The sequence below is a fragment of the Amborella trichopoda genome, chromosome 2 (assembly GCF_054954075.1).
Source record: "Amborella trichopoda isolate Santa Cruz 75 chromosome 2, AtrichopodaSantaCruz75HAP2 v2.0, whole genome shotgun sequence".
In the NCBI taxonomy this organism is placed as follows: domain Eukaryota; kingdom Viridiplantae; phylum Streptophyta; class Magnoliopsida; order Amborellales; family Amborellaceae; genus Amborella; species Amborella trichopoda.
This window is the reverse complement of record NC_142337.1, coordinates 5,347,890-5,371,560: the sequence shown is the minus strand read 5'-3', so window position 1 is coordinate 5,371,560 and position 23,671 is coordinate 5,347,890. Positions and strand designations below refer to the sequence as shown.

The 23,671-nt window shown below is 35.7% G+C and overlaps 2 protein-coding genes across 4 annotated transcripts; one reads left to right on the top strand and one right to left on the bottom strand.

Moving 5' to 3' along the window:
• The first annotated feature begins 1,834 nt into the window (after positions 1–1,834).
• On the top strand, positions 1,835–4,629 carry LOC18443089 (O-fucosyltransferase family protein). Of its 2 annotated transcripts, none has more exons than XM_020672713.2 (2): positions 1,835–1,884; positions 2,476–4,629. In XM_020672713.2, the coding sequence occupies exon 2, from the start codon at positions 2,571–2,573 to the stop codon at positions 3,903–3,905; it is 1,335 nt and encodes a 444-aa protein (XP_020528372.1). In that variant the 5' UTR covers positions 1,835–1,884; positions 2,476–2,570; the 3' UTR covers positions 3,906–4,629. The 2 variants fall into 2 exon arrangements, with proteins under 2 accessions (XP_020528372.1, XP_006853351.2); XM_006853289.4 differs by having other exon boundaries at positions 1,835–1,890.
• A 3,140-nt stretch (positions 4,630–7,769) lies between these two features.
• On the bottom strand, positions 7,770–15,888 carry LOC18443088 (RING/U-box superfamily protein). Of its 2 annotated transcripts, XM_020672890.2 has the most exons (4): positions 15,303–15,888; positions 13,914–14,665; positions 8,176–8,466; positions 7,770–8,095 (listed from the first exon to the last, which is right to left on the bottom strand). In XM_020672890.2, the coding sequence occupies exons 1-4, from the start codon at positions 15,705–15,707 to the stop codon at positions 8,077–8,079; spliced, it is 1,467 nt and encodes a 488-aa protein (XP_020528549.1). In that variant the 5' UTR covers positions 15,708–15,888; the 3' UTR covers positions 7,770–8,076. The 2 variants fall into 2 exon arrangements, with proteins under 2 accessions (XP_020528549.1, XP_006853350.1); XM_006853288.4 differs by having other exon boundaries at positions 7,770–8,466.
• Between the last annotated feature and the right edge of the window lie 7,783 nt (positions 15,889–23,671).

Here is a 23,671-nt window from a genome sequence, read left to right as displayed (position 1 = left end):
TGAGAATCGAGTAGCTTCACGCTTCCCGTCAACCCTCCCTTGGCAACCAGAGACGGTCGATGAGACCTGCAGCGTGCTGTTTGCATAAAAATGCACCATACAACATTTTTCGTCGATCATCGCATCCATGTACCCTTGTGGGGTAATTTATACTTAATCTTTTTTATTTATCATTTAGTGTTAACTTAGGACCTTATGAAAACAAAACATTAGACGTCACATTGTGGGGCCCACAACTTCTATTACTTTTACCCAAAGATAGGGTGGCAACATGTTAGGTCCAAGTTGACTGTGATCGGGACCTCACCTGACTAAGTTCACATGGACTCACATATAGGTTGGGTCCAAGTTATTTAGACCTAGGCCCAATAAAGACCTAGGTTAGATTGACCTGGACCCGAATCTAGAAATGTAAAAAAAATAAAAATTTCTTTTAAATATAATATAGTATACATGTTGTATATATTTTACATATTTATATTGGGTCGGGTCAGGTCAACCCGACTGGACATAACCTTACTTGATAAGGGTTCAAATTGGACCAGAAGCAGGGTTAGGACACAACAATCGTTGGGTCCAACACATGGACTCGGACATGGACCCGATTTGAGTCATCCCACCGACCAGGTGGGAAGACTTGACCCAATCCACCCCTACTTTAAGCCCCTTTTCAAACAATATACACGAGCTTCTTTGCAAAAAAAGAGCTAGGATGACCTTTGTAATCTCAAATATTGGGAGCCACTTTAAAAACTTTAAGCGAAGAATTGAGTTTTTAAACAAATAAATTTTGATTGAACGATCGCTCCTCAATTCTAAGACATTTTCAAGAATGAGAAAATAGTCAAAATGCCCTAATTCCTTGACAATCTCAAAACATGACTCGTGGTTGTGCATTGACCAATCTAATTAAAAAAAAAAATAGATTTAATAAAAAATCAATCAAAACCAATGTTTGACCAGTTTTGATTGGCTAGTTTTGATCGGTTCGACCGGCCAAACAAATTAAACAAATTTTTTTCTAATATATTACGTATTTTCAAACTATTATTCATATTTTAAAAAATTTTAAAATCTAGTCAAACCGATTCGATCGACAGTCAAATTGATTTTGACTGGACTAGACCACTCGCCACTTTGATGACCTGTCCAAGCCTAATAATGTATCTCATAAGGCTGCAGCTATATACAAATAAGGCTCGAATCCAGCTAAAAAAATTCAATTTCAATGAAAGGAACTATGCAAATCCGTCATTGGCAGAAAAAATAAAAATATCATTTAATAAAAAATTTCATATTCATGATCATCCTAATCCTAAATTTTTTAATCCAATGATCAAGATGAACTTTAGAGGTAGGGCGGTAGTTAAACAGGGGAGTGGTCGACTCATCCACTACTTCTCCTTACGATGACTATAGGTCTTAGCATGTTTGGTTTGCCTGGAGAAAATTTTTTGTCATGCAGACAAGTGAAAGATTATTTTTATATCAATCGATTTTAATGCATATTTTCATACCAATTGATAACTAATCGATAAAAAATATTTTCACACTTTGACCTATCAAAGAATTTTTCCATTTTCCATGTGACAATATTTTTTAGAGAACGTTTTCACGCGAACCAAAACGGCCAGTTCGTCTCACCAAAAGACGTGCCGTCCAAAATCCACAAACTCGGCCGGCATTTAAACTTTTAAAGCATTTATGAAAGACACTGGTTAAAAAAGTAATTTATAAAAAGTAGGAGGCTACTTTAGTCATTTCTCCTCTGAACCAAGCTGGCCTGCATCTGGTTTTTGGCCTTTAAGATATCTTTCTTTGTACAAATCATATTGACATTTTTATGCCAGACGCTCTCAAAGGTTGCAGATCCCACTATAATTGGTACTGGTAAAAACATTCGCTGCAGCTTTTGTTTGATGAGATTCCCTTTTCGTTTTCTCACATTTATTATTTGTATATGGTACCTTATATCACAATCTAAGCCAATCTCTCTCTCTCTCTCTCTCATATGCTATTCTCAATTGATTTGGATTATGGGGTATTGGAAATTTTGGATGGGGGGAGGAGATGTATTAGCTGCTTGCATGTTTGTATGAATGATGAGAAAATTAGTTGATTTTTACGTTGAAATATTCATTGATTTTATTGGATTGTTTGAATTTTCTTGAAGAAACATTTGATGGGTCTTTTTTCTTATCAAAGGAATGTTCATTGGTTTTCTAGGCGTGCATGGGTTCAGTTTTGGAAAATCAGGAAAAAAAAAAGAGGGAGGAAACTCATGGTGTATTTTGGGATTATTTTGGAGAAAATTTTGTTTTTTCTTAAAGATAATTTTGTGGGTTTATCTTGTTTTGTTGAATCTAGAACTAATAATTCATTGGTTGCTTCATTCTGCTAATGCTTGTTAAGTGGGTTATTCGGATTCTTTTTTCAGGAGAAACTTATGCTTTTTTTTTTCTTTTTCTCTTTCAGGATTTGCATTTCGTGCAAGTCTTATGAGAAATAGAAGCCCATAAAAGAGAGAGTTCAGTCTTCGGGTTAAGAAGAAAGGAACATGTGAATATAAGATGCATAGACTGATAACTGACTGCTTTAGATTTTCCAGCTTTCGCATGAGAACGATAATCTCGAAATTTATACTGTTAATATCCATTGCTCTTCTTTGTGGAGTATTTTACCATTCACCTTTTCTGGAACTAAAAGCTATCAGTAATAAGTACTTTTACTGGGTTCCCAGTTCTTCTCTCAATGATTTCTCTCTCATATTGAGGAGTGATAAGTTCTTGGAGGTCCCTCAGATAGTTTGGGGTTTAAACAATCAGAAGATTGCTTTAGCAAGGGCATGCCTAACAGCTAGGATGCTAAATCGAACCCTTCTAATGCCAAGCCTCAGTAATTCTTTATTTTATAAGGAAACAAATCTTTTGGAGCCTGTTTCTTTTGACAAGGTGTTTTCTTTCGACAAATTTAATTCACAGTGTAATGGGTTTGTTAGGATAGGGAGATTCTCAGATCTTTCTAACCAATCTCAGCCATTTGTGCTTATAAAAGGTAGCGGAAGGAAGTGGACTGCAGAGAGAGATTTGGATCAGTTACAGAGGTGTAGAGAGAGTTCGATTGATGATTATGAAGTCATTAAGGTAGTCGGAAAGAACCCCTTCCTTTGGCATGATCACTGGCCTGTGAAGGATTATGCCAAGGTTTTTGAATGCTTGGTTTTAGTTGATGAGATATTAGATGAAGTTAAAAGGGTTGTAACCAAGATCAGAGCAGTGGGTTCTAATGGGAAATTGAAAAGCCAGACCCCCCAAAAAAATTATCATTTAAGAAATGCTTCTTTTGAAATGACACCTTATGTTGCCGTTCATATGAGGGTGGAGAAGGACTGGATGATCCATTGTAAGAAGATGGAAGCAAGGTCGAATATGTCCCATATTTGCAGTAGTAAAGAGGAGATTAGAGAAAGGGTGGCCAATATTCCTGGTCTTAGAACTCCAGTGGTGGTTTATGTGGCAGTGGCTGATGACCTATTGGAAGACTCTTCTATATTGAGTGGTTGGAAAGAGGGTCTCTTTCCCATTGACAAGAAGAGGCTTGGGGTATGGGAAATTTACAAGAAGTACCCATATCTTATACAATCTGCAATTGACTATGAAGTATGTTTGGGGGCTGACATTTTTGTGGGTAATAGTTTTTCTACATTTTCTGGTCTCATAGTGCTTGAGAGAACCCAAAAATTGATCAAATCTGGTATTTCAAGAAGTTGTGACATGGACACGAGGTGGGTCTCTTATGCATATAATATCCAGGGTTCATTTGGAGAACCCAAGAGATGGATGACAAATATGTCTGATTTGAGCCTTAATTCTATCAGCTATGGATCCAATAGCATCTCCTGTTGAGAGAGGTTTCAATGTAGAGATCTCCAAGATGAATTTTGGTGTACACTCTGTATTCTTTCAATCATTACTGTATTCTTTCAACCCTTTGGTTTTTGGGTTTGGTGTCCCTTTCACCATACCACAAGATAAAAGAAAATGCTTATAGCATCAAGTATGTTTGGACTTCAGAGTCACATAGAAATTCTAACATTCCTTTCATAGTTGATGGCAGAGTTTTCCAATTGAGGGGATTCACTGGTCGTGCTTGACACTCTTTATTCTTTCAATCATTACTGTATTACGTTTGATTTTTGGGTTCGGTGTCCCTTTCACCATACCACAAGATAAGAAAATGCTCAGAGCATCAAGTATGTTTGGACTTCGGAGTCACATATAGATTTTAACATTCATTTCATAGCTGATGGCAGAGTTTTCCAAGAGGGGATTCACTGGTCAGGCGTGAGAATTTGTTTTACATCACTGCAATAAGAAAATGAGTTTGGTGGTTTTTGTTGCTGTCTTGCTGAAATGAAGAGGCCTTCTTAGCACATTGAGTCAACTTCTGAAGTACTCTTTGTAATTGAATTCGGTGACATGACAATGCCCATATTATTCTTTTTTGCATATACCCCAGTCCTCACCTTTTCTTTAATATGTAATGGCATGCCTCTTGTATCATGGTTTTGCACAATGGGCATATATCTTGTAAAAAGTTTCAACATCAATGTCCATGGTCTTTTTCTGATGTCCATTTGTCTTTTATAACAAAGCAGCCAATTTATTCAGTTTGAAGTAATTTCTTCTTGAAAAATTGTGGGTTCTGCTTACTATTTTCCTTGCAGGACATGTTTAAAGTCTTTAACAGAAGTAAATAAACTAGGTTTATTTTACTTAAATTTTCCATGTTCAAGAAGATTATGCCTCATTCATCTTTATAACATCTGTAAAACTTGATTTTTTCTGCAATTATAAGAATTTCTTTTCTAGTCCTTCATGCAAGTATTGTTGACTGTAACTCTGTCCTAATCATATCCTATTCTTGTGCTCTAGCAATTTAATGGATTTGTTTGCTGTTGTACTTGACGGCTTGATGTGTTGAACACCTCAACTACAATAATCACAATTTGAAAGTAAATTCGCAATTGGGGGAGATATATTTAAGGTGTGATATATCTAAAGTTTATTTCTACCCATCAGGGAGAGAGACTGAAGTCTCTTAACTAGATCTTTGCAGTTTGTGCTCTTCCTATGATCCTGCATCATGGGGGTTCGGGTAAATACATCTCCAAGTAAGCTGCATGTTACATATAAAAAAGTCTACTGCAGGTTACACGTCTGATTTATTCAGGTGCATACAAGTTTGTCCCTTTTGCTTACACATAGAGTTTAATGCAAATTAGTTACTCTGAAGTTTTCAGAGGCCTCTCTCTTCCTCTCGCCCTAACCGTCTCTCATTGTACTGGTAAATAACTCAACAACATCATAAACACAAAAATGCAGAACTTACTTCAAATAATATGCTGCTGCGTGGTCTTTTCTCTCCATGATTCAGGTGCTGAAGCAGATGCCCATAGAATAGGGATAGTTTAAGGGTAGGAAATACTTTTTGGAGGTGGGTATCATCTAGTTATCTCAACCGTAGCCCACTTGACCTCTGTCCCTGGGCCTTCTATGGAACACCTGGACACTGTCCTTTGTGTAGATTTCACTTCATTTTTCTAGGTGATTTTTCTGGACAATCTAGGAGCAACATTGTAATCAAAGTGAAGGGACATAACTACAGTTTTTCTAAACTCAAAGTTGTTCAAAACTTTGGAAAGGTTGTTGCTTGAAACTGCGTCCCTTCTTTTTGTTCACTTTCATAATTGCGTATGCATTGCTCATGTACATAATATAAACACTTTTAAGGTGAGTGCTAATCATGTTTTGTTCTCTGTCTAATGATTATACTACTTGTGTACTTCAAAACAAGTGCTCTATGATAATACTGCACTGTACTTCAAAATAGGTGATTTATATATTTGGAATATACATCATCATCATCAAGAGCCTTTGGCTACACGAATTTTGATTGACTATTGTGCTCTATTAAAGGTCATACCTTCAGTGAGGCCATACGTCCTCATATATTTTCTCACTACTTCCAACCATATTCTTTTGGGCCTACCTCTTGCAATTGTACTATACATTCAAAATTTTTCATAATTTCTTGTCACAGTGAAAGCTTGGGAGCATGGAATATCAAACTTTCGACTGACATGAGAACCTCTTAGATCTCAGATAACAACATGCAAGTTCGTTTCATCAATTTTCTGCCTTAGTTGCTTAATGTAGCCTATATAGATTTCTACTGTTAGTTTGTTACCTCCAATACAATGAGCAGGTTGTGCCTCTTTTTAGATTTCTACTGTTAGTTAATAGATGGAATAGCAACTCGGCTATTGCTCTTTCTATTCCATATCCATCCAAAGAGGAAATTGCAGATTGGTTTCCATATCCATCCAAAGAGGAAATTGCAGATTGGTTTCCATATCCATCCAAAGAGGAAATTGCAGATTGGTTTGTAAAATAGATGGAATCACAATTCAGCAGTGGCATTTTCCAATATTTTATTTTTCTTGTTCCTTTTTATTCTCACTTCACTTTTTTCTATAAAATGTGTTTATAATGAAGTTTTATATGGATTGATTTCAATTTAGATTGAAATCAAATTTATACGGATTGATTTCAATTTAGATTGTCATCACGACTACTTGTGACCCAATCGTTGGGTTTCTATTCAAAGGTTTTTATTTTTTACATTAATTTCATTCAATGATAACTAGTTTAGGCACTGACCTAAAATATTTCGGGCCTTTTTCGGGTTGGGCTTGGCAGCAGCCCTAATTGGGTTTGGTGATTTCCAGATGGCTGGATCACTACTGATTTAGATTTAGATAAATTATTGCGAACAATGATAAAGAAGGCAATGAGAGAACCTTGGATTCATTCTTGTCAAATTCCTGCGAATTTTTTTTTTTAAAAACATGGCATGAGACAGGTTTATCAAATGCTTTGGAAATCTAAGATTTGCTTGTTTTATCTTCTTGGCAATCCCTCTTTTGGTGCTCCTCCATAATCTGTGGTAGCGAGGCTTCCATGATTTTCGCAGAGTTTCTCTTATAAACAGTATAACAACATTTATATATATTGGTGGCTGTCATTTTATATTGTCTCAATCATATAAAAATAGATAAATGACGCTGGTTCTTACGGTTTCGAATCCCATTTCACATTCAGGTTCTTCTCGAGTTAATAATAGCTTCTTTGATCTGCACTCATGTACTTAACAAATGGAAGTGCCTGTGCCCCAACACTGAGGTTGCACATACATGTAGACTTTTAGTCGAGCTCCGGGATTGAACTCTTGAATAAAATTCACAGGCATGTACACAATTCACATGCACGTGAAGCGATTATATGTATGAATTTTGAGAGCCAAGCGCTTGAGCCATTGTCCTGTATTTATGTTTATTTTAAGTGAATTATGCTACAAACATGACCAAAATTTATAAGGTATGCTTGCTTGTCAAATATTTCCAGCAGGTGAATTTTGTAATAAAGATCAGTGTTCTTAGGCCTTGAAGGACAGACAGATGGAAATCTTCAATTACATCTCAAACCCATATAGTGCGTGTGTGATTTGAGAGAGAGAGAGAGATGGAAATCTTCAATTACATCTCAAACCCATACAGTGCGTGTGTGATTTGAGAGAGAGTTATGCTGGCAATGGTGACCCAAATGAAAAAGCAAGTTTGAAATCCCATTCATTTACAGTAATAATTTCAATTAGCAAAAGAGATGAGAGAGAGAATTTGTCATCCATGGTTGCAATGGTGACCCAAATGAACAAGCAAGTTTGAAATCCCATTCATTTACAGTAATAATCTCAATTAGCAAAAGAGATGGGAGAGAGAATTTGTCATACATGGTACCGTCAAAAAGGGTTCTACGGCCAGGCACAGCCCATATTTAGACAATTACAAACCTCAGAAAAACATGTTATTTTTCTTCACCTACTTAAATTATCCATGATAACCATATCCCCATGGCACTGAATTTAAGACAAATTCGAACCCTATGGAGGGTGTGATAGCTGCCCTCCAACAAATGGAGAGCTTATGGATGGGGAAGATTGAAAGGTGGTTGTTCCTTAAGATGCATAATCGTCACTATAATGGAAAGTATCAAAATGTGAGATATTAATTAAGATGCATAATCATCATACGAGTCGCTAATAACTGACACGAACCTTTCGAGCCATGGTAACTGGTGAAGGTCCTTGATTGTGTCTAAGAAAGAGTCGGACGGTGGGGATGGGGGTTGGCAGTGAACATCGAGAGAGAATCCCTCAGTAAGGAAGCGTTGGAGAAGAGAGCATTGAGATCTCTCGTGGTCGAAATAGGCATCGAGAGACCATGGGTCCATGGTCTCCTCTTGGTTGGGAACGATAATATTGTCCTCATCCCAGAATGCGCACTGACAAGTTTGCTGCCGGTGTCTGTACTCAGCACCGCATGCATAGCAAAACTCATGCCCACACCTGGAATGGCAATAAACCCAAAAAGATTATTAAAGGAAAAGAGTATCATTGAACATAGAAAGATGTGGTGCATGAAGAGAAGTGGTGCATTGAACATAGAAAAGAGTATCATTGAACATAGAAAGATGTGGTGCATTGAACATAGAAAGATGTGGTGTATTGAACATAGAAAGATTTGGTGCATTGAACATAGAAAAGAGTATCATTGAACCTAGAAAGATGTGGTGCATTGAATATAGAAAGATGTGTACGGTGGGCGTCCAATCCAAACTCCAGACTTAGGTAGGGAGTCTAGGAACTCCAATCAGTTAGATCACAGCAGTTCAACATCAACAAAAAAAGATAAATTGTGTAAATCATTCAGAGTAGCTTGCATTTTGTTCAAATCAATCCATTCGGTTCAGCCTGCATCGCATTTTGTTCTAATCAATCCATTCGCAATACTTCTAAAAAACACAAAATTCAGTTTGCCATGGCATATCCACTAAGGCAACTTAAAGCCAAGAAATGTTCAAGAGCATTAACCATTCTTTCTAGTAAGAGTTAAATTCCATATCTTCTTGCTTTTACTTTAATCAAAATGGAATTCCCAAATCCTTAAAATATAACAGAACTATTTTGCCATGGCTTCCAACAATCAACATTGGGGCTTTTTAATATAACTAGTCTGGGAAGGGGCCTCACCAAATGTATTAGAGGAACTGAGTTGACTTTGCCCACCCAAACCTTAAAGAAAATACAGGGATTGTGGGAGTGTTAAAAGTTCAAACTTTCAACAGGGGAACATACTCAAGAGTAATGAAATAGGAAGGTGCCAAAGCCAAGTAGTCTTTCAAGAAGTTGGGATTTTTCCTTGCCCATGTTATCATTCTGATTCCATAGACATCAAGGAGTTTGGATTGATAAAGGTGGTAGCGAGACCATACAAAGGATTTTGCCAAGTTTTTTTTGCCAGTGACAAAGTTATTGAAGGAGCTTAAATGAAGAAATGGAATGGGTGTATCCAACGATGTCGTGGAGATATCTCAATATGAATAGCCACTTCCAAGCCCTAATCCATCTATCACCTGCCTCGATCTTAAAAAACTTTCTTGACCACAGAAAACAATGAAAACCATCACCTCCTTAACCCTTCTTGCTAGCGCACTGGCCCCTGATTTGGTGAAGGTGCTCCCCAAATGTGATCAGATGGATCCCCTAACTCGGTCAGGCAACTCCACCTACGACTACTGTTAATATTGCAGATACTCAATTTCAGTCATTTTACAAGAATTTCATGGAGGTTTTCAAAAGTATAGATTTACATGGGAAATCTCATGGAATGTGGAAAATAAAAAATTTGAAATTTTGGAAATTAAGAAACAAATCAAAACCATAACCCTGGGCAAGCACCACTGCTTGTTTATTCTCGATCGTGGATTTCTGTCATCTTCTAACAAAGTGGCTGTTGGTTTTACAAAAGTCAGTTAATCAAGAGCGTGTATAGTGTGCTCCCGTGGGAGCATACTGTAGTACATCTAATCCCTCGTGCAAAAGACCTACTACGAGGATTTTCTCCAACTGAAAGTTTGAATCCAGTTTAGAATCACGAGATTAGTAGGAAAATTAGATTTTGAGTTCCTAAAGACTTAGATCTGACTGTCAGAAAATTGGATAGTGTTTGTTCAATCTGGGACATTATTTTTTTATGCACATGTACAGGGCATATGACATTTTCGTTTTTTCCAAGGTTAGTCCCAAGGTCAGGGAGGTGACATCCTCAAAATTTAAGGTCCAAATAACATTGAAGGGTTTTACCTGAGGTCTAGGATATGCTCCTGCAGGAGTATACAATCTTTTCACTTAACCCAAATGTTGCTTCTCAATTGGGGGGGGGGGACAATGGGTCAAGACACGACCCAGGACCCAACGTCCAGACCGCCCCAAGTCTGGGTATGGGTCCAAAAATTGGACCCGGTGGGTCAGGTCCGGGTCCATGTGGACCCAACCCGAATAGTGTTATTATTTAAATAATATTTAAATAAATATAACTATATATTTTTAGTTATAATATTTAAATACATGTATATATTTAACATAATATTTAAATATATTTAATTTTTTACAATTTTTGGGTTGGGTCTGGTCGGGTCTAGGTCGGGGTCCGATAACTTCGGGTCTGGGTCCCATACATTTTTTTCGGTTCCGGCCAGAACCGACCAATTGCCACCCCTATTCTCAATGAGACAGGTATCATGGTCAAGCCATGTGGCATAGATACATTACATGTGCAGCAATGCTAGTATGTCCACTCATTAGACCTGTTGGACTGACCATGTGAGAATAACTCAGAATGTATATTTAACAATTGGGTACCTGGTGATAAAGCTATTCAATGCAGTTTCTGGATGGAATGTGGACTGTTGTGGATCCACCAAAAGTGTAGGGTCAACTTAAAGGAAGAATACAGGAACACTAGTCCAAAACTTTAAAGGAATGTAACACGTTGTTGTCTCATTTACCTGGGACTCTTGAATCTTCCAAGAGAGAGAAAACAAACATAAGAATGAAGTGGAGAAAAGTTTATCTTCCTCAGAAGGTCTTCAAAATGTTCAATAACAGTTTATGAATGCCATATAGCATAGAAACTTCTGAAACATGTACATGTCAGAGAAAAGGGAAAGAGAGCAAAAGAATCAGGTCACTTTAAACATTTATATGATTAGTATAATTCCAATGACACTAAATTTGCTTTGTTGATTCCACATGTTTAGCAAGCCACCACATGCAAAGATGATGTTACAGCTCATTTGGCGTCAATACTTAGATCTCTTTTTTGGGGAGGTCGATCAGTATAGCGTGGGAAAAAGTGGTTATGGCTAATCACAAGTATGAGTGACAATGGACAAGAACTACTATCAAAGAAAGGTATGGAAAGACAGGAGAAGCACAAGAATTAACAATGGCTGCAGAAACAACTTTCTCACATCACAAGTTGAAAAACCATGCTTTATGGGTGTTGTGGTTGGGGAAGCAATGCATTCTCAATCTCAATGCGAAAAATAAAAAATGAGGTCGACGACTTGCTAAGACAGTGAAAAAGGAAGGGAAACAATGCCCAGGATACCTTGGAGAAGTACGAGAATAATGAAGCATAAAGAAGCATAAAGAACTAAAAATAATTAAAGCATAATGACATGTTTCATCAAAATTTCAAGAATTGCTTGTAAAAGAAGGTTTTTAAAAAACAATAATTTTGATATGTTCATTGCAAAACTTTGAAAATCTTGCAAGGTATTTTTTTTTCCTCATGATAGCTTCATACATGGAGATTATGGCATGATCTTAAAGTTCTCTTCCTTTTTCTTAGCATTCAAGTCACTTTCTCAGGTATAATTTCATTTTTTTGCACTGTCTTATTCATTGTAATTTCATAATACTTCAGAAAAAGTCTCCAAAATATACGACTTGTAAAGAATACCAATTCCAAGCATACCATTCACGATATGGTTAACCTAAGGTCCATGCCTTGGTGGAGAGTTCTAACTCTCCTATCCATTGATCAGAGGGTATAGATAAGGACTTGAATGCTTGCTAGGCCACCATTATTAGCATTCCGCCCCTCTGCTCAGAGTTCAAGATGTCAGGTTTCTTTCTTAATAAGATTTTCATCAGAAGCGTATGTTAAGTTAAAAATGAATGGATCCTAACAAGAAATCACAGGCAAGATGGTTTTGAATTTTTCTAGTTATCGGGAAAAGAAAACAACTTACTTGATACTAAGATGACATTGAAAACAAAAATGAAATTGAGAAAGTGAAATAAGATTTTGGCATCAACATTGACCAAGATGCTAAGATTACAGGCAATGAAACGTTATAGTTCAAGCTGTGGAAAAATGTGAAGGAAAATGACCTCATGAAGCTTGTTCAGAGAATAGGTAGAACGGAAAAAAAGAATAGCTTATGCGTTCCTAAAAGGTATTCCCCAAAAGTTACCACTTAACCCAAAGCCTAATTTAATAATGCAATTTGAGCCCTTTTCCTTAGGATATAATTGGTATCTCTTCTAGACGCACTTTCTATTCCAGGTTAAGAATATTCTTTTTACAGAAGGACTTTCTAGCAAAGGTCCACTTGCCTTCTTTGTGGCATGGATTATTTTAGTGTTGGAATATATAGCACGAGTAACTAGACTGCCAAATCATAACATACATTCAACTAATTATCCTAAGGTCCATGCCTTGGTGGAGACGTAGAACTCTCCTATCCTTTGATCAGAGGGTATGGACAAGGCCTTGAATGCTCGGTGAGCCACCGTTATAAGCATTCGACCCCCTCTTCTCAGAGTTCAAGATGTCAGGTTTCATTTTTATAAGATTATCATCGGAAGGGTACATTGAGTTAAAAATGAATGGACACTAATAAGAAATCACAGGCAAGATGGTTTTGAATTTTTCTACTTATTATGAAAAGGAAACAACTTACTTGATGCAAACATGACATTGAAAACAAAAATCAAATTGAGAAAGTGAAGTTAAAATTTTGGTATCAACATTAAACAAGATGCTAGATTACAGGCCATGCAACTTTAGAGTTCAAGCCGAGGAAATACGTGAAGGAAAATGACCCTATGAAGCTTGTTCAGAGAATAGGTTGACTAGAAAAGAAATAACTTATACATTCCCTAAAAGTTACTACTTAACCCAAAGCCTAATTTGATAATTCAATTTGAGCCCTTCTCCTTAGGATATAATTGATGTCTCTTCTAGAAGCAATTCCTATCCCAGCTTAAGAATATTCTTTTTTTTCGCATGTTTTACCGAATGACCTTCCAGCGAAGGTCCACTCGCCTTTTGTGGAATGGATTATATTTAGATTCACTATTTATTGGAATACGTAGTATATAGTGTGCCATAAAAAGGGCGTAAGTAACTAACTACACTGCCAAGTCAGAGCATAACGTACGTTCACATGATTATCAAGAAAGAACGAAGTAAAATTGATCAATGATCACAAAAAACAAGTCATGTTACACATTCACAATTAGTACGTATTACGTAACTATGCAAGATGTACTATCACACCCAACTATTGCAGATCAGAGTTATACTTCAAACCTTACTAAAAAAGTCAGAAACTAAATCATGCTACTTTACATTGCACAGTGCCAGTTCTCTTACTTGTGCCTCTTGATCAACACAAACAACCAGAAAACTAGAATCATTGAACCAACATAACCTAAACAAATCACAGAAACTTGCAATCTCCATGCAATTCATGAGCTTAAGAAAACAAAAAAACCATATCAAGAATAGAAAATAAAGAATGCCCCAACTTTCTTTCGGTAGTTGCTTTCGATCGGTGAAACCCAAAAATTTCCAGACATGGAAAAAATTTACCCAAATTTTAACACAAACAAATTTTCTCAAAGCTGCAATATAGAAAACAAAAACTTCTTGCACGTACCAGCAAGTCATGTGGTAGCAGCCTTGTGTAAGCTCAATCATCCGCCTACACTGACTGCAACGCCTCCATTTCTGGTGCTGGGCGAGCCTATTCAAAGTGAAGTCTCCAACATCTCTCTCATCGAGAGGCATATTTTGGTACTCCTCACAACTCATCAAAGAATGCCAAGGCACCTCACAATCATAACAGAAGAACCTTTGGCACACTGGGCACTCGACACAAGAGCCCATATCCTCTGACTGGCTCGATGAGCTTGCTCTATTTGATAAGCTCTGACGTCGATCAAGAAGCACTGAACAATTGGGGAAAGGACAATAAACTCTTTCTGACTCATAAGCACCGGTCTCTTCAAGGGCTTTGAGAAATGACCCATAACTTGAAATTGGGAGGAAAGACTTGCACTCCTTAGTTGAAAGCATATGCTTGCAAGCTACATGGGGGCACCTTATGGGAACTTTGGGGGACTGTAATTTTCCATTGATGTATTTTATCATACAATCTGAACAAAATTTATGTGAACAATTCATAATTACCATATCATCGGCTTGCTTCTCCTCGCAACATATTGAACAGTCCTCGGATTCGGGCCATTGCCTTAGACCAATGGCTTCTCGAGCGAGCCGAGATGGTTGCTTGAATTCATTAGTGGGGATAAGTTTTAGGTCGAAAGCTTCGAGTTTGCTTGCATGCTCCATTACCCTTTGTCTCAGGGCCATCAAGAGCTGGTCCTCAAGTTCCTTGGATTGGGAAATCTGCTTCATCAAATCGCATATAAAGCTATGAACTGCTTGAAACTAGGTTTTAATAAGAATTATTCCTAGAATGGGTAGTTCAGCGTGGGATTCAAACTTAGAATGTAGTGTTGCAATAAACAACACCTCAACCGATAAAGCCCAGGCCCTACTCCTAAAACTTAAGTAGAATAACATCAAGAATATTATGAACTGGACTGTACCAGTAATCTTAAATTAGCATAATTTGGGTTCAGGCAAACACAAAGTCTGTACACTGATTTTTCAACAGCTTTAATCACATGGTTTATTATACGAAAGAGATATCAAAGTGAAAATGAAAGTGCATACTTTCAGAATAGAGAGAGAGGTCATTATAAGAAAAATTTACTTGAATTGTGATGAGCACGACAAGAACATGAGAAAGGGGGAGCAAGAAATTTTTCCAAAAATTGGGACATGCAAAGGACATGGAGAGAGATAACTTTTCCAAAATTATGACAACCAGTGAAGAGAGCAAATAGAGAAGACAGAGAAAAAGAGGTCATAGTAAGAACAATTTTCTCCAGTTACACAACCATGTCAAAAAACATAATCACTGAAAAAAAATAAAAAGCGAAGAAAATAATAATAAGAAAGAAAGAAAAAAATAATTTACCTGATCATACAAGACCGCTGAATCAGTAAACGCTTGAATCCTTCTTATCCCAATCTTAAGTGAAGCGGAGAGCCCATCCATCAAAGCAAGAAGCTCTGCAACGCTCTCCTCCACAAAAAAATCGAGCTTTTTCTGAATTTTCATTTCTGAATCATCGATTGAATTCTTCAAGATCACCCCAATTCCCGAAAGGCTTGATCCAACCTCTTTCAAATCTGATACGCCTTTGAAAAATAGCTTAGAGAAATGATCAGAAGCCTCATCTTCTTTGAAGTCCTCTGCATCCCTCCACTCTTCTTCCTCGGCAACACAGCTTCGGTATTCATCTTCCTCATCTATTCTCTCTCTACCTTCGCTATAGAATTTCAACGAAAACCCATTATTTCTTTCACCAAAAGACTCCATTTTTGAAACCCAATATGAAAAAGTTACAGAAAACTTATTGGTTGAGGAAGATCATGGCCTCTCTTTCACAAAAGAAGAGGTGCGATTTCCCTCTCCGTGTAGAGAGAGAAGAAGAAGAGAGACCCAACGAGATAGCTAATGGAATAAGCTTCTGGTTCATGTTATGGTCCTAATCCGTTTAGAAAGAGAACAGAAATGGACAATGAAGGGTGATAAACCCTAACTTCTAGAAAACGCTAACCAGGAATCCAGGATGGCAGTTCCTTAATGCTGCCTATGCTCAATGAGAAAGTGAAAGGTGGGTTGTCACCCTCTCTCTCTAAAGTGAAGGAGGGTTCAATCTCCTTCTTTCTCTCTCTAAAGAGGGTAGGTTCAATTTCCCTCCCTCTAAAAAGTGGGTTCTTTCACATTTTATTTTGGAAAGTATCAGGAAATAAATACATAAATTACAAATTCAGCTCCCCTCTTTCTCTCTCTCTATGTTAATATGCAACTTTTTTTAGAAAGTATCAGCCAAATAAATTATAAATTCAGCTCTTCACATTACAATCTCTCTCTTGCCCAAGTTCTCTAGGTATATGCCAGCCATAAAATTTCCAGAAAGAGGAGAACTCTCTCTCTAAATTACAAAACTGTCTCTTTCTGTAGTGTGAAAGAGAACTCTCTCTCTGTAGTGTGAAAGAGAACTCTCTCTCTGTAGTGTGAAAGAGAACTCTCTCTCTCTCTAAATTACAAACTCTCTCTCTGTGGTGTGAAAGATAACTCTCTCTCTCTATGTAATGTCCAATTTCTCTTGGTAAATATCAGCCATGAAATTCACAAAAAGAGAGTTCTCTCTCTCTCTCTCTCTGAGGTTCAAATTCTCCTAGGTCACTTTCAATGGTTGGGTCTCTCTCTCTCTCTCTCTGAGGTTCAAATTCTCCTAGGTCACTTTCAATGGTTGGGTGAGGTAGATGACTCTTTGTACCAAAAGGAAAAGGCAGGATTTCAGGATCTCTCCTCTCACCCCTAACATGAACAATATTTTTGGCAAGTTTCAGCCATGTAAAATGACAAATTCTCTCTCTCTCTCTCTCTCTCTCTCTCTCTCTCTCTCTAGGGAAAGTGGGTTAAGATTTCATTCTCTCTCTTAAATACCCATCCTTGTAAAATTGCAATCTCTCTCTCTACCATGTAAAATGACTAATTTTCTTTCTCTCTCTCTAGGGAAAGTGGGTTCATAATTTAATTCTCTCTCTTGAATGTTATACATCCAATGCCCATGGTCAATGCCCATCCATTTAAAATTGCAATATCTCTCTCCTCTCTCTATTTGGTTTAAAAGTTGTGTTTAAATTATCGTAGACATCAATCGCTTTCCCAGGTTTGGTTGGGTCGAAAAGTCTATCTCTGTAAGGGGCGAGGCAGGTTGGAAAAAATCCATGTTCTAACTCTTCTCTTTCTTTCTCTCTCTACATCTGTTTTAAATTTCTAAAATCAACGATTCAAAGTTGCTTGCCTCCTTACAATCTTTGCACATGGTCATTTACTTGGGAAATGGCCTTGTTTTATGACTCCCGCATTCCATGCCTTTAATAAATGAGGGAATCATTTACCCACTTCTTGATATTATTTTATATGCAATTTGGTACATATCCACCCCCATTTTTAGTGATATGATTGTTGGATTAGGTTTCCAGTCTCTCCATAGTGCATGAAATGATTCCTTTGTGCCACTTCCACCTCCTTTCTCATAGAGTCCTAGTGTTCCATCAATATTTGAAATAAAAATACAACTAGAAATAATTTAGGAATTTTTTTTGAAAATATTTTTTTAACTAGTTTAAATTGTAAGAATTTAAATAATATTAATAATTACTTTTAATAAGTTTGGTACTTCTAATGTCAGATGGCTTAAAAAGCTAAACTGCCGGAATGCCCTAATAGAGCTGTTTGGCATTGTTTTGGCATTTCTAATATTGGATACGCACTGACTAAGAGATATGGGCACGAGGGTGAGAGTGGTCTCTGTGTAATTTACACCAAAAAAAACATGCCGTGATGGAGGGGTTGAAAAGGTGAAAGTACATAATTTTTTAAAGGAAAAAGTTTATATAGAGCCAAGGCTCTAAACATTCAAATTAGAGCCTAACTTAAAAATTTACTAAAAGAGGTTGTGTCGATACTCAAATACCTCAAATTGAACATCTCGATATCAAGATGCATGAACATGAGAAAAAATTTGATTTCAAGTTTTGAAAATAGTGCATTTTGTAATGCATTTTTAGACTGTCAATTTTCAAGATTTTCAAGTTTTCATACATCTGCTCGATCTACACTATTTTTAAAATTTTAAATTTTATAATTAAAAATAAAAATATATTTCAAGGCTATCACAAAATTTTCTAATATTAAAATCATATTTTTTGATTCTATTTAAAGTCGTGCTTTACTTTAATTGTTTAGAGCCTCGGCTCTATACAAACAGCACCTTTTTTTCAAATGAGAAAAGTTTATGTAAAGCCAGGCTCTAAACAATCAAATTTAAGTTCACTTCAAAAATTTCACCGGAAGAGGTTGTTGTGATGCCTAAATATCTTCAAATCGATCATCAAGGACGTCAATATGCATGGACATGAGAAAAAAATAGATTTCAAGTTTTGAAAATAATGTATTTTATAACATATTTTTGGACCGTCAATTTTCAAGATTTTCAAGTTTTCATAGATCGGCCGATCTATACTATTTTTTAAGCTTTAAATTTTATAAATAAATATGAAAATATATTTTAAGGCTACTACAAATATTTTTAATATTAAAATTACATTTCTCAATACTATTTGAAGGGAGGCTCTAATTTGATTGTTTAGAGACTCTATACACACCACACCCTTTTCAAAAACTTTATGAAGGGAGAGAATTTCTTTGGGCTCTCCATTCGGCTCCAATGCGATGCACTAGATTATAAAAATAATTATAGATTATATGCTCCCGCTAGAGTATACTGTCCATGCTTTCAACCCCGCCATCAACCTCAACAAAGAAAGGGAAAACAACACGATTAAGCTTTGTATGTACTTAAAAAATTCAATGTGCTAAAATTGAATAAGGATTATATATAATGAGATTGTTTATCTATACTACAAAGAGGTCAAAATTACTTACAAATATCTAATGTAAAATCTGATAGTTTGGGTGTATCACAAAGTTAGAAAATATTTCTTTTAAACTTTGAGCTTGGTCAATAGAATAAATGCAGCCACACAATTTTCACATTTAATTATCAAGATTGATTGTGATCCTCTTGTACTAAAAATAAATGGTCTCATTATAAACTTTTCCAATTGAATAAAGGCAATCTAATTGTTAGACAGCCAAATCTGAGTGGTTTGGAACTCAAAATCTAGTGCTAAAATTTATTCATTTAGAGATTCTGAAGTAAAATCCAAAATTTTTCATAAAAGGCTCAAATAGCTATTTTGCTTGAAGGGGCAACTGTGCGACGTAACCATGTGGGTGCATGTAACCGTGCTCCATAAAAAGATGCCAAAATATTACATGCTCGCTGAAGACTCAGCCTCTGTCCCCTCATTGAAAGCCCATAGGAGTATTTATTGGACCTCCAAGTAAAACCTCTTCAACCTAGCTACCAACGTTAAAAAAAAACAAAAGGAAAAGAAAAAGGGCGCAGTTGGCATACGGATGCATCCGTAGCTATAGAGGTAAGGTGCACCTTCAAATTTTATCATTGTATATAATTTTGATGTAAAATATTTTTAAAATTATCTTAAAATCTATTTTTATATATAATTATAAAATTAAATTTAAAAAATAGTTAAAATCAAGTAGATCTATAAACATATGAAAATCTTAAAAATGGACGGTGTAGATAGTATGTTGTAAAATGCACTATTTCTGATGCTTAAACTCTTTTTATTTTTTATGGTCATACATCTCGACCTTGAGATGATCAATCAATTTTCAACATTAAAACTACCTTTTTCGATGGATTTTTGAGCTGCATTCGTGGTTTTACATTATAAGGTTTGTATCCTTTTATAAATTCTTTCCAAATAAAATTTCAAATGTACTTTATATTTGTCTCGAAGATAACGTCTTCAATTAGACAGAGATTATCAAATAAATAATCAAATTCAAATATTTAAGAACTGAAAATTTATATTTTTACCAAAAAAAAATTCATTTGGTGACTCTAATGCGATCCAAATTATTATAATAAAAAAATAAAAATATATCCTAAGAAGGCAGCTATTTTGCTCAATGGTGTAAATATACTATGTGATCCTGCAGGAGTACACTACATCTACTTTATAAGTCTCTTTTGATATAAATTAAGTGGTCAAATTTTTAAATTTTTGAAGTTTCTTTTTCCTACCTGACCCACGTGGTTATTAATGATTGGAATTAGAGGATGGGTATTTAAGTTTAATAAAATAATAGCAAAAAGCAGTTTAGTGTTGGAATTTGCAAAGGCATTATTATATGCCGGTCCTTTTATTATCATATAAATGAATACCCATCTCTTAACACTCAACAAAATAAATAAATAAAAAATATGCATTACTTGGACTAAAGCTAAGGGATATACATACGAGTTTTGAAGCTTCTACTAGGTCTCGTGTATTTAATCAAGGGAAAATTACAAAAACAACCCCAAGACTGAACTTACCATGCAATTTACCCCTAACGCAATTTATTCTTTCATTTTTTTCTCAAAATTATACTTTCTATGCAAATACCCCCAACCAAAAAAGTTCATTTTTTTAACGAAAATGCCCTTCTCGTACAAAAATAATCAATTTCGCCACTTACAAGGCCTTCGCATGCGGTACTGCCGGAGCGTACATTGAAACTGGCGGAGTGGTAGTACTTCGAAGTGTAATCCGGCAGTTTCAAAGCGCGGTCCGGCAGTATATGTTCTAGAAGTACTGCCGCTCCGGCAGTTTCAATGCACGATCGAGCAATACCACATTGCTCTGGTGGTTTAAAAGCATGGTCCGACAGTGGTAGGTCCGACAGTTACAAATAACGCTCCGACAGAAGATGTTCGGTTAGTCATGCCGCTCGGGGCAGTTTCAAAGCGTGGTTCGGCAGTACATGTTCTGGAAGTACTGCCGCTCTGGCAGTTTCAATGCACGCTCCAGCGGTACCACATCGCTCCGGCAATTTGAAAGCATGATCCGGTAGTGGTCGCTCCGGCAGTTGCAAAGACTGCTCCGACAGATAAGATTCTGTTAGTCATAGCGCTCTGGCAGTTTCAAAAGCGCGATTCGACAGTACATGTTCTCGAAGTACTACCGTTCCAACAGTTTCAATGCACGCTTCCGTAGTACCACACGTGAAGGTCTTATAAGTGATGAAATTGATTATTTTTGTACGGAAAGGGCATTTCCATAAAAAAAAATGAACTCTTTTTGTTGGGGGAGTATTTGCATAGAAAGTATACTTTTGGGAAAAATGTGAGAGAATAACTTGGGTTGGGCGTAAGTTGCATGGTAAGTGTAGTATTGGGGTTTTTTTGTAACTTTCCCTTTAATGAAACTGAAATTTGTTAAAATGTACCTAAAAGCTGAAATATTTAATAGTTTATTTAATTGTAATAACTCATTATAATGCACATGATTTGAAATAGTTGAGAATGTATGCCCTGTTAAATAGTTGATAGGTGTATTTTGAAATTTTTATTTACAAAAAATCGAGGTTAAAAAGTATTAGGTTTTTGCCCTTGGGATACCACTAGCCTACGTTACATAAAGTGTCGTGTCGACATTTGACACAGATAAAGTATTGCAAACGTTGATCTCAATATTGTTTATGCCAAAATGAGGTGCCAATATACTATTAGAGGAGGGTGTCGTTTATATAAGGCTGCAAACGTAAATAGTCAAAGTAAGGTGCACCTTCGAAATTTTGTCATGAGACACAATTTGTTGAAAATTCTTAGGATGGTGGGAGAATCTATTTGTATCTCTAATTATAAAATAAAAAAAATTAAAAAATAGTGTAAATCCAACAGATCTATCAACGTATCCAGATAATGTATTGTAAGATGTACTATTTTAAGTAATCGAACCTCTTTTTTTTGTATCTATACATCTCAATGTCAAGATGATCAATTTGATATATTTCCAACATCAAAACAACATTTTTCAAAGGATTTTAGGTATTCATCTTAATTCTACATTTTAATCTATCAACCTTGTATAAACTTTTCTATTTAGGGAAATTCTTTAGGGAAAAGGGAGGAAGTATCTCTCTCATAGTTTCAAGACCAGACAGGACCGGCCCGTCCAATTGGTCGGACTATTAACCAGTGCCTTGACCACTCTAATCCAAAATAAAAGCTAATATTGGTTGAAAATTAGTTAAAAAAATGTGTTTGACCTAATTGACTGGCTAGTGTTGACTAGTTAGATTGGTGAAACATAAGAGGGCAACTTTTTTAGAATTTATTTTATATTTTAATTATTTATTCATGTTTTTTATATTTTAAAATTCAACCCAATTAGTTTGACCATAAATCAGATCGGTTTTAATTGCACCAAATCTCCAACAGGTTCAATGATTGGTTCAATCGATTTCTACTAAAATAAAGTTATAGGATGGCAAATTTTGCAGCACCCCAAACAAGTCCCAAGTTCAAGCCCACTTGCAAGCAACGGTTGATTTTTACTTGACAGAAAAAAAAAAAAAAAATTCCATAACAAGAATTCAAGAAAAAAATATTGACAAAAAAAAAACAAATATTAAAATTTCTATAGTGTCAAATACTAATGTTTACCCCCTTAATCCATTGGTACAATTAATTAATCACAAAAGGATAATAATAGTCAAGGGATTGTATACAATGATACCATTTACCTTTTATACAAGGTGGTCACAATTCCTTTCAACTATTTGATGTGAAATTTGATAGCTTGAATGTGTCACATATTTGGTAATGGATAGCTGTTAGCATTTCATTTACACGCACATGGTGACGGGTCGGATCGAATCTAAATTCACCAATATTCAAATTTGGATCGAAAAAGGAATCTAGATCTAGATTAGGATTTGATTGGATCGAGAATATCCAGATTCAAATCCAAAAAATTATAGATATGATCTGGATCTATATCCGGACCCGATCGGATCCAAAATTTATTTTATATCTATAAAATAATATATAATAAAAAATATTATATAATATATATGTATATTATAAAATAATGTATAAATATTGTAACAATTGGGTTGGATCGGGATCGGATTCATATGTATCTGGATCCAATCCGAATTACTATAGATCCAAATTTTGGATTTGGATTCGACCTGTTGTATTCAAATCTTGAATCCATTCTCGGATCCAGATAGGGTAAAAAATTTGGATTTAGGATCCAAACAGGATAAATTTGTAGCCCTACATGGTGATATTCAATAACATGAGTGAGTTTCCTAATTTTGAGTAAAATGGGTGCGTTTGGAACCCATTGCCGCGAAAACGTTGACTATTCTATATAAAGGAAAGGGGTTATCTACAAAGAAACCATTTACCTTTTGTACAATGTCACAATCCTTTTTGTTTGTTAGGTTTAAAAATGGGTGGTTGTAAGAGTGTTATTAAGTAGACAAAAAGTTAAAAAAAAAATTCTTCGATCGACATGATAAGTTCAAAAAAAAATCTCAAACTTTGTGACATACCCAAGCTATCCAATTTGATATCTAATGACTATGATTGAATGTGATATCTAATAGCTAGAAGTGATTGTAAATAATTTTATAGCAAACATATATATACTTTTATAAATTTATATATCTTTAGGTCTACATGATAAGTATGTTCTAACGTCAAAATACCTCTCTCAAGTTGGTTTTTGAGGTGCAAAACTTATTTAAACTTTTATCGTTCCTAAATTCTCTATGGGATTGTATACTAAGAGACTATTTATCTTTAATACAAGGAGGTTACAATAAATCGTAGCTAT

Excerpts from the sequence above, each read along its gene's own strand:
- LOC18443088 (XM_006853288.4), bottom strand. The coding sequence starts at position 15,707 with ATGGAGTCTTTTGGTGAAAGAAATAATGGGTTTTCGTTGAAATTCTAT. Across the intron at positions 14,666-15,302 it reads CAGCGGTCTTGTATGATCAG|ATTTCCCAATCCAAGGAACT; the intron begins GTAAATTATTTT and ends TTGATGAAGCAG. Across the intron at positions 8,467-13,913 it reads TGCTACCACATGACTTGCTG|GTGTGGGCATGAGTTTTGCT; the intron begins GTACGTGCAAGA and ends TTGCCATTCCAG.
- LOC18443089 (XM_020672713.2), top strand. The coding sequence starts at position 2,571 with ATGCATAGACTGATAACTGACTGCTTTAGATTTTCCAGCTTTCGCATG.